General features: G+C 35.6%; 1 protein-coding gene and 1 pseudogene across 1 annotated transcript; both read right to left on the bottom strand.

Annotated features, from left to right (window-relative positions):
- Positions 1 to 1,387: 1,387 nt before the first annotated feature.
- On the bottom strand, positions 1,388 to 1,855 carry LOC149244829 (TMV resistance protein N-like). The gene has a single exon (XM_089371651.1). The coding sequence runs from the start codon at positions 1,853 to 1,855 to the stop codon at positions 1,388 to 1,390; it is 468 nt and encodes a 155-aa protein (XP_089227777.1).
- A 190-nt stretch (positions 1,856 to 2,045) lies between these two features.
- LOC149244828 (ribonuclease 3-like) lies at positions 2,046 to 3,036 on the bottom strand (annotated as a pseudogene).
- Between the last annotated feature and the right edge of the window lie 8,986 nt (positions 3,037 to 12,022).

Below are 12,022 nucleotides of genomic sequence, written 5' to 3'. Positions count from 1 at the left end.
ATTAAACTTAGACAATACCTCCAAAGGTAACCTGGGTCCTAATTAAATTAAACTACCTAGAATTAGCACAAGCCTATTTCTATCTGCCCACCACCTAAGAACATTTCATCTCTCTAGATGGTAATCATGCTTTACACCATCAAAGTAGGTGGGGGATCCACCCAATACCTAAATGTTGTCCATGGTTTATGTTGTTAGGATATGTTGTTGTCCTTGAACAAATGTTAATAAGGCATTCCTGTCTTTAACGCAAGGTGCAACTTTTTCCTTAACAATATCTCATAAGCTTTCTCATTTGGCTTAGTCTATTTACCTAGTCTAAAACATTAATGTTGTGCTACTTGCAAAACTATTATTGATATATTTTTTATACAATCTAATATAAAAATCCTACCCAATTTACACAATAACAATAAATTATTATTCTTACAATACAACATTTTATAATCTATTCCCTTCTAACTATTTTTTTAAAATACAAATTTTAATAATTTATTTTCCCTTTAATAATTTTCATTAAAATAAAACACTTTTAACGATAATAATTTATTTTTCTTATTAACATTTATCTTTATCATACTCTCTTTTTTAACAACTTTTAACATATTTCTTTATCATACAAAATTTAATAATCTATTTTCCCTTGAACATATAAGAATAATAATAATAATTTATTTCTCTGATTATAATATAACACTAATAACAATAATAATTTATTTCTATGGTTAACAATTTTCTTTATCATATAATATTTAATAATTTATTAACCCATGGAACAGCTCAATTGACATTATCATGTCATAAAGTAAGTTGTAAATTCAAATTCAAATCCTCCAAAATCAATCTAAACAATATATCTATACCAAAAGTACACATACCTGCAACTGCAACATGTTTTCTATATCTATGGAGCAACTAAGGCGTAGTTGCTTATCTCCAACAATACGCCGTGCCAATTCGGTCACTTGATGTTGCATTATAATTTTTGAACTCTCTACTTTTACTGCCCACGATATTGAATCGCTCCAGACAGAAACACCGGGAATTTGGTACTCCACATTGTTGTTGAAATCTATAAGGCACTTCCTTCGGAGACTTTCCAGGGTGTTACGAACGTCATTATTATAACTTAATCCCTCTAACACCCGAACAGCTAGTTCCAGGTCTTCTCCAACGAAGAAACAGCCCACGTCCAAAAGCATCTTCTGCTCTTCAATCTCCATTGCTTGGTAACTCCATTTTAGAGCATTAATTACAGTGTCTGCTTCAATCAGTGGCTGCCCTTTAAAATACAATTCCAACTGCCGCTTCCAATACGTTCTGTCAAGCTTGCCAGCAAGTTGTTCCCCAAAAACTTCTAATGAGAGAGGCAATCCCCCACACATTTTCAAAAAATCCTCCACCAAATCTTCGTATTTTTCAGGTGGATTTCATTGACGGAAGGCGTGATGGCAGAACAGCTCCGGGCATGGTTTCGCTTCAATGGCTTTACATCATAGAAAAAAGTGCTTGCAGATGAGCCCCCCACTATATCTTTATAACGAGATGTTATTAAGATGAGACTACCAGGTTCCACTGCATCCAGATCTAGTAGACTTTTTATTTTCTCCCTGTCATCCACATCATCCAAAACAATCAAAATTTTTAATCCTTTTAGGTTATTTCGTAAGATAGGCTGACCAATGAAGGTATTATGAATGTCTCTGTTTAACCCACGCAAGCCACTCAGTAGCTGCCGCTGCAAAGACGTTAAATCGATTGTTTCTCTAACGTTACACAAATAAGAAGCCCGGTTAAACTCCGATAACTTGACATGTTTTACAGACATGGATCTCATATTGTAACTTGCAGTCATTGTGGCCAAGAACAACAAACCATAACAATGTAAATATAATCAAACTAGTGATATATTCAAGGGTTTCGGAGCATCAAAAACAACTAATTCTAATTGTGCAACAATGCTCATTGATAGCTTTTTCATTATAAAATTTACACACCCAACAAAATTAATAACTATTCCTTTACATCAAGGAAAAGGTTAATGCTCAAGCAACGATGTAAATATTGCCCGGAATGCAATAGAGAAATATAAGCCAAAAATAAGGAAACACAACCATGGATGGGCAATTGCTGTGTGGATAAATGGGGCATTCAATAACAGTGAAAGCATCAGATTTATCAACACACACATACACCTGGTATAGTTGATGCTCTCCCTCTGCGCTCGTGTTGCAATCGATTCCTGGGAGCTGCCCAGTGTTTTGTTTAATGGCTTCCTTGATATCGCTCAAACTGTATTCGCTTCCATCTGGTTTAATACCTGCAGCTTTAAGAGCCCCAAGAATGTCTATATTTTGTCTCAAGGAGAGAGCCTTCTCAAAGTATGAATGGTCATCAAGATTGAGAGAGCAAGTGCCATGTTTCTCCCACTCGTGTCCCCATAATGTGTGACCAGCAAGTGTCATGTTTCTCCCACTCGTGTCCCCATAATGTGTGACCATCATTGCTTGGACAACTTAACGACCCCCAGTAGCTGTTTAGCTCTTCCTCCAAATCCGAAATCTTTAAGTAATCGAATTTTCTAGAGGAATCACAAAACTGTGGCCATTTCTCGGTGTTGTAGTTGGGCCATAGTCCATGAATGGGAAAATCAGAAGCAGGTTTTCCCGTGCAAGGTTAACAGCATCCTCTTTCCTGTGCAAGGTTAGCAACATCCTCTACGCATATCACAGTGTGAACTTGGCCATTTTTTGAGCGAAATAATAGAAATCAAAAGATCTGGCAATGGAACCAATGGAACAACACTCAACAATGATAGGCACCAACAATGAAGTGAGCTACCTTGATCAACCTTTCCACCACAACTATGATAAAATCATATTTCCTCATTGTCTTAGGAAGTTCTCTAAGGAATTCCATGGAAATGACCTCTCATTTCCATTCTGGAATCAAAATAGGGTGAAGCAATCCACCTAGATGCTTACACTCTACTTTGACCTGCTGATAGTCCAAAATTCTCGCCACAAACTCTGTCATTTCCTTTTTCCAGATTCAGCCAATAGTATAACTTATTCACTGTTGTCAACATCTTCTGATCTCGGGTGACCTGAATATGGTTTTGCATGAAAATCCTTCAAGATAAGCTTTTTGAGTTCAATGTCATCTGACTCATAGAACCTGTCTTTAAATCTCACCAAGCCATCCGGTGTGAGACGATAGTCCACATTTTGATCACTAGTACCCTGTTGTAACCTATGCATAAACTCCTTATACCTATCATCCTGTTGTCCTACCTGTAAAATCTGATCCTGTAGATCTATCCCATACGAGCTCACTGCTGCAACATGGCTCAACTGTACTTTCCTGCAGAGAGTATCTGCAACCCTATTCTCCTTTCCCTTGATGTATCTAATCTCGAAGTCAAATTCACTAAGGGTAGCCAACCATCTAGCTTGCTTGGCATTCAAATTCGGTTGGTCAAACATATATCTTAGCCCGCTGTGATCACTCATCAACAAAAACTTCCTTCAAAGAAGATAATGTCTCCACATCTTTAAGGTATGAATAGCATCTGCCAACTTAAGATCACGAGTCACATAGTTCTACTCGTTCTCATTCAATTTCCTGTACCCATAGCATATCACTTGTCCCTCTTGCATAAGGACTCCACCAATACCTCTCTTGCAAGCATCTCTACACACTACGAATTATTTATCCAGATCTGCAATCTTTAACATTGGAGCGTTTGTCAACAACTACTTTAACTGCTCAAAATTGGATGCACACTCCTCTATCCATTCAAACTTCTTACCTTTCCTCTATAATTATGTAATAGGATATGCAATTCCTAAGAAGTTACCGATGAACCTCCTATAGTAACCTGCGAACCCCATGAATGATCTAACTTCATCCACATCTCTAGGAGCTTACCAGTCCATGATGGTTTTAATCTTTTCTGGATTCACTATTATGTCTTTCATGGAAACAACATGTCCCAACTAGTGTACTTATGTCTGAAAGAAACCTCACTTGCTAAAACTAGCATACAATTGATTATCTTTTAGCAATCTCAACACTACTATTAAATGCTTGTCATGCTCTTCCTCATTCTTATAATATACTAAAATGGCATCAATGAATACAATAAAAAAATTGTCCAGATAAGGATGCAACACACCATTCATAAAACACATAAAATTAGTTGGAGCATTATTCAAACTGAATGGAACTACAACAAACTCATAATGCCCATACCTGGTTCTGAAGGTAGTCTTGTAGATGTCTTCTTCTTTGATGCATACCTGATGATATCCTGATCGTAAATCAATCTCCGAGAACACTGTTGCTCCCTTCAACTCATGAAACAAGTCGTCAATCTTCGACAATGGGTACCTGTTCTTGTTCGTCACCTTGTTCAACTGCCTGTAATCAATGCACAACCTAAGACTACCATCCTTATTCTTCACGAACAATAATGGTGCACCCCAAGGCAATACGCTTGGCCTAATGTATCCCTTATCAAGCATCTCCTTCAGGTGCAACTTCAACTCTACCAACTCTATTGTGCTCATTCTACAAAGTGTCTTTAATGTTGGTGCTTCCCCTGGTACCAACTCAATAGAAAATTCTACTTCCCTATGAGGGGGAAACTCTTGAATCTCTATAAGAAACACTTCTTGAAACTACTGCAATACAGGGTACCTTTTGAAGATTTATGCATCCTCAACATCCTTACCCTTATCACTAGAAATATGAACTACAAACATCACACACCCTTTCCTACAACTGTGCTTAGCTTGCATAGTTGTGACCATCCTCATTGATGTAGGTTTCTTCTTTCCTGCAAAATTCTCTTTTTTCCATTATCATCCAAGCACTCAATAGACTTGTCATAGCAATCTACTTTGGTCCCGTGAAGATACAACTAGTCCATAGCCAAAATCATACTATACGATCCCAATGGTAGTACATTTAAATGTGATGTATGAATGACATTCAACTCAAATGCACAATATATTTCCCAATGATTAACTCTTTTATTCATATGTGTAGCCAATCGCACCAACCTAGACTCTACATGCACTTGTTTTCTCAAGCCACACTTATCCACCAGGTCAGGATTAACAAAACTATAATTAGATCTAGGATCAATCAAAATAAAAATAACTTGATGACAAAGCTTACTGTCCATCTCAAAGATAGATGCTTGGTGATATGCCTGCCTGTTGTCCATGACTGCATAAATCCAAGGAATACTATGACCAACATCCCCAACCTTCTACTCCTCTTGAGAACTATAGATATGAGGCCTACCTCCTTAATACAATGGAAAATCCCTCGTTCTATGATCTTCCCACATATCTAGCACTGCAACAGTGCTCTACTATCACCTCTAGTCTATTGCTCTCCTGGTTGCAACACATCCCTTCTCAAATGCATTGAACTTCTTGTAAGGAGAATTATTTTCCTTCTCACTTGCATCTTGATGTCTTCCATGCTTCGGTGGCCATTTCCCTTTTACTTTATCATTTCCTTTCAAGTCACGTTGAGGCTCATATTTGCGCTTTCTCTGCTCATAGCAATGCTTCAATTTACGAATGAATTCCTCTAACGATCTAGGCTCATCAAACTCAATCCATTCCCTAAACGCTACGAGCAATCCACTGATGAATCTCTAAATCTTAGCCTTTTCCTCCTTAAGATATGGCACATACCTCAATAGTTCCAAGAATATGCAAGTGTATTCATCATCTATCATATAACCCATATGTAACTCATAAAACGCCTTAGCTCTGTCATCATAGTACCTCTCTGTTAAGTACCTTTTCATGAAGATCCTCTCGAAATCATCCCAAATCAAGTCTTCCTTCTGAATGCCCTTGACATTCTTCACATCTTCCCACCAAATATTTGCTTTCCCTTTAAGACTGAAGGTGGCTATCTTGGCTTTCATGTTCTCTAAGTAGATGTACAATCTGAATAATTTCTTCATCCCAAGAAACCAACTGCATCTTCTGACTTCTTCATCTCTCCATCAAATGTAGCGGACTTAACTTTCTTGAACTCCTCAAGCAAGTACTCCCTCCTCCTATAAAAATGATGATGGTAATGACTATGATGATGTCTCTTAGATGAGGTACTAGAATGATTCCCATACATACATGTCTTCCTTTCAGGTGTATCTAGTGATCTGCCACCTTTGACCATGTTGCCTCTATTTAACCTGTATCTGGACTGAGACCTACTACCATAGGATCCATTTGTTTTCTCTTCCTACTCTTGATTGATCCTCATCTGTCCCTGTTTCTAAAATTCTGACAAGATTTGAAGGATCATTGCATTAACCTCTACTTGATTTTCCTGAGCACTTGCAAGCCTTTCCTGAGCCTGAACCACCCTGTCATTGTCTTCTTTGCAACTTCTGATCTCTTCCATCAAGCTTCTCAATGTATCTGCATTACCAGGAGAATACTCTTCTCCTTGCTGCCCAACTGATCTGTAGGGAGATTCATGGGAGATGTAGTCTACCATTTTGCTTGCAATCTTGAAACCTCTTATTCCTGCAAGCGTTTCATGTCTGATAAACCAAATAGATACCAAAATCAAATCCATACCTCAATGATGTTCAGCGGAGGCTTATCTCATCTGCAAGATTTGTCCACATTAGCATGTACATGTATAATCATAAACATATCCATGTAATAACATAACGACATCATGCATTGTGGGAGTAAGGAATTACTGAGAGGGGGGGTGAATCAGTAACAGTGAGATTCTTAAAAGCTTTTTCTTATCATGCTTATAGTCCTATATTTATATACAATTACTTATTGAGAGAATTAATTCATAAATGAGATGAGAAACAAGGTTAAGAAATCATGTTTATACAACCAAACACATGAGAAACACACACATTTGACACAATATTTTCATGTCGAAACCCAGAGAGAAAAAACCACCAAATTTTTTGTTCGTTTATGATGTAAATTAAGCACCTACTTAATTACATATGTTTTTTTGTGAGCACCCACTCAGAGGAGGCACCAACTCTCTTTGGTTAGTAAGCACCAACTTTCCAAGAGGCACCGACATCTTCTGAATGCATACACCAGCATGCTCTTGCCATTGTTCTACTATTTCATACAATTTTCAAACTAAAAATAGAGGCATAGACATTACAAGTAAAATATCAAAATGGTTGATTGCTGAATCAACTTCTTCTCTCTGTCTTCTGCTATTCCATAGACTTCCTTTGGTTTCTTTATTCACTGCACACAACAATACTCCTCAGCACTCTACCTTCTCACTCACGGGCTCTCTGCTACAACTACCTTTGCTCAAATCACATTGTTCTTTTCAGAACAACCACTCTGCTACCTTTTCTTCAGCACTTCCCTCTTTGTTCTCCTCACAACACACTCAATTCTCTTGCTACAAAGTCACTCTGTGTTCTCTTAGTGCTTAGGCCTCTCTATGTCTATTCACATTTCTCACTTCTCGGCACTCTAGAAAATATGCTCAACCATCCCATTTTCTCAATTGAAAATGTTGGTTTTGTTTCACAGAGGCACTTTGTGCAAGGCTATCTCTATTGTTTGTACTCTAACTACCAAAATGTACTTTTTCATCCCTCCCCCTGTTGTTATTGCATCTCTTGGTAGTTTCCTATCATAATATTAAATTAGATATGGACCATAGAGATTTTTACAGAACAACTACATAAATATCCATGCTGAGAAATTAATTCTCAAATGAGCTACACACTCCTCTGAGAGTCCCATTCTTAGTTATTTCTCATCAGATCTTGATAGTCCTTAAGGATGGCTACTCTATCTTCATTTAATTCTCCCAGTTGTGCACATGAAGAAGTTGATTGCTTCCTTCATTCCCACACAATCATCTCTATTAAATGATGTCCTTGTTTCCATGTTTCACAGTCCTCTGCAGGTTTAGCCCATTTCAGTAATCTATTCCACTAATCCTGAATTCGATTCTTCAACTTTCGTCTCATTCATCAATTAAGCTCATTGTACTTGCCTCATCGGAACACAACATCTCGTAACTTACATAGGACAAAAATGATGATATTTCATTCTCTGATATCCTTGGATCCTTTGTAATTTGCTTCCTCATGGGACCAAGACTTGTCACCATTGGCTTAGTAACATATCAGAGCCCCCTTTGTATTGTAACACACATAGTTTAAATATTATGATATTGCACTATTCGACATCCTTGGGTCCATTTTCACTTAGCTCCCTGTGTTTCTCTTTCTCATGGGACTAAGAGTTATGACCAGGGGCTTATCTCTATATCGAATCCCCTCAATATCATAACTCTCACAATTGAAATGTTATGATATTTCTATGTCTGATATCCTATCCTCTGATATGCTTACAACACTAGCCACTTCATTTTCTCGGGTCCACTGACATGCCACCACATGTTCATATGGAGGATAGAGAAAGAGTCTAGATCATCCTTGACTATGCAACAATTCCTTTGTTAAATCGCTCAACAATCCTTGACGCTTTAGCACTATCAGCTTTGTTGTATATCGTAACTTCTAAAAGTTTCTCTCTCAAGAGGTTATGATATCCCAATGTCCTAGACCTCCGATATTATCTGCTTTGATGCTCTGATATCTGATATGCTACCTTTAACACAGGTCTTCACAATAAAACACTGCGCAGATGATAACGTGAGAACCAATATTTAACGCTTCACTGATATGATCAGTCCCACACTTTAAATAGATCTGCTAATCGGCAGTCTCCATTCCCTTTATAAGCTATTGACATTCATTACAGCTCTAACGCAATGACATCGGCAATCTCAATTCCTGAGTTTAAATGTTACTTCGTCAACAGTCGACCACCTCCACCATTCTAATGCGATGTGATTCAAATTGAATCGCTGTCACAATCACCACTGTGCAATGTGTTGGTTACAATTGTTCCGATGCTACCTCAATCGGAGATCAGAATTGTTGTATTACAACAGTTGGACAACGACTTCCCTATAATATTGCGATATCTTTCAGATTCAATATCATCTCAACCCAATCCACAAATTCCGCAGCTGGATCTGTGACTATATGGCGCGATTTTGGATCATTTCTCCACGATCTGATGCTAATAATCAGGAGAACCAACGAATTACAAAACCATTTAATATATTAGTCAATCTGCTCCAGGAGATTCACGAAATCTTTCCTGCTTTTTCTTTGTATTAAACTTTTCTCAGTTCGCTACTATTAACAGCGCCAAGATTTCATTAACACAAGAACTCTTCAGCTAAATAAAATTACACACAGATCGCACACCCTAATCAATTGTGCAGACATCAGACTCGAATTTGCACCATTTGTCATTTGAATTGTATAGAATATAATTATGTTCATAATACTCAGAAACAAAACAAACAGAACCTTGTTTTTTTTCCCAATTATTCCAGAAATCAATAACTCTCATACATACTGTCACAATCTCCCTAAAATCTGAGCTTTTCGCTCCACACTCAAAAACTATACACACACCAGTATATCCTTCTCTTGCCTTATCGACCTTTTTTTTATTATGAGCTAATTCAACGAAATCTTCTAATTTTAAAAATTCTAACAAATAAACTCTCCTATTTATTGGCGCTCACACACACCTGTTATAACAAATCTTATCAATAAGATAGACATACTTATTACAATAATAACTAATTATTTGTGAAATCGACCTCCTCAGTAAACTAGATTTTAACACACAGTAATGAAATTCACCCTGTGAAGCCACAACATGTGACCATTCCATCACATTGTTGGTTGGGTCTGGATGCTCCTGCATCAGTGAAAGCAGTGTTGAAAATATTGGTATTGGCAAAATATCGGCGAGGGTACAGAAAACATCTTATCGATAATATCGGCGAAAATATCAACAAAATATCAGCAAATATCGGCGAGCATAAAAAATAATTTTTTTTCAAAATTTTAAACATAGCCGATATTTTGGAAATATCGCGATATTTTCGAATATCGCCAATATTATCAACAGTGGATGAAAGAGCCTTTAATACAACGGGGTCAAAAGATAGAGCCTTTGCAAGGGATACAGGGCAGCAATGAATTATTGGTTTATGAGAGGAAGCCCATCCTTTGATAAGAAAACACATGTGATGTTTTCGTATGGGGTTTCTAGATAACTCGTGATAGATTTTTAGGTAACTCCCTTCTGCCAGCTCCATGCAGAGGACCTCTTTTCCTTATAGAGAGACTTATCCCAGACCAAATCCATCTCTTTTACCCAGCTTTCTATCCAAAGCCTGAGATGGTAGGATAGATTTTGTTTCCGCTTTAGAGGAATACCCTCTGTTTGACAGTGGGATTTCGATGCATTGAGGCATGCAAGGAGGTATTTTTCTTTATAAAAAATTGGTTAGTTAGTGAAGAGATGTAACCTGTTCATGAGCATGGAATGTGAAAACTCTGACGTATGGATAAGAAGTCTTAGGATGTCTAAATTACTTGTGAGAATGGAAATCTTCTTAACTGGATAGCTTCTGTTTCTGCTTTAGAGGAATACCCTTTATTTAACAGTGGGAATTCGATGCATTGAGGCATTCAACGAGGTATTTTTCATTAAAAAAATTTGGTCAGTTAGTGAAGAGATGTAACTTGTTCATGAGCATGGAATATGAAAACTCTGAAGTATGGATAAGAAGTCTTAGGATGTCTAAATTACTTGTGAGAATGGAAATCTTCTTAACTAACTTGTTCATGAGCATGGAATGTGAAAACTCTAAAGTATGGATATGAAGTCTTGGATGTCCAAAATTACTTGTGAGAATGGAAATCTTCTTAACTAAAACATGATACGAAGTGTTTAAGAAAAGTTATTTTTCTGAAATTGATGCATTGAGGATTTAAGTTTCTGAAATTGATGATGCAAAGGAAATGATGGCATATTTAGTCTTTGTTTTTCTGTTGAACATTTATTCTCTTTATAGTTATTCTTGGGTTATTGTCTCCTCTAAGGTTGCACCCCTTTCAATCCTCTTTCTTTTGTGAATATCACCAGTATAAACATCATTTGTCTTTGCATTTCCTTAGCTCATTTGATTTCCATGACCTTACGTCGTTAAAGCATTTTTTCCCCAAAAATAGTAACATGGGTCAAATTCAATAATATATGAAAATGAGAAATTTCTTATATTTCCTAAAATGTTAAGGAAAATTTAATTATTCTTTAAATTTATTTTAAGTTTTTATATACTAATTGATCTTGATTTGCGTTCACACTAGGTTATTCATTTTGTGAAGAGTTAGGAGAAAATATACAATTGTAACCATTTTCCCCAATTGTAGAATTATCAAACTAATCAATTTTATATTGCTTATTATATTTGAGAATAAGATTACATATTATTTTAAAAAATATGTTTTCAATTAATTCTATGTTTTGAATTTATTTTAATTAGAAATGTAAAATCATAAATTTAATTAATTATATTTTTATTTTTAAATTAAAAATATAAAATCATAAATTTAAATGGTTCAAATTACATTATAATGCACTTAATATTTATAATATGGTAGCCATTTCCAAATTTATACTTTTCATTATATATTATATGTTATCCATTAAAATGGAAATAAATATCTGCAAATTTTAATAATAATAAAGAATTTGGTAGGTTAATATTTTTTTATTTGTAATTTTAAAATTATTAATTACAATTTTTGAAATTATATTACATTTTTCATGTATTATTGTATATAATATTTATAAAATTAAATAAGATAACCATATATTTAATAATTTTTTTTATTATTATCAATTTTTTGTTTTGAAATTTTTCTATAATAAAAATATAAAATTATAATTTTAAATGGTTAAAATTTCATTGTAATTCACTTGATATTTATAATATTTATGGGCTTTTCCAAGTTTATGTTTTCTACTTTATATTAAATATTATTGATTAAAATAAAAATATATATCTACAAATTTAAATAATTGCATGGAGAGACTTT

Source organism: Pinus tabuliformis, chromosome 8, assembly GCF_031772625.1.
Source record: "Pinus tabuliformis cultivar Carrire ecotype Pingquan chromosome 8, CPIR1, whole genome shotgun sequence".
NCBI classification, from domain to species: domain Eukaryota; kingdom Viridiplantae; phylum Streptophyta; class Pinopsida; order Pinales; family Pinaceae; genus Pinus; species Pinus tabuliformis.
Note: the sequence above shows the minus strand (reverse complement) of the source record. Positions and strands in the feature narration are given on the sequence as shown.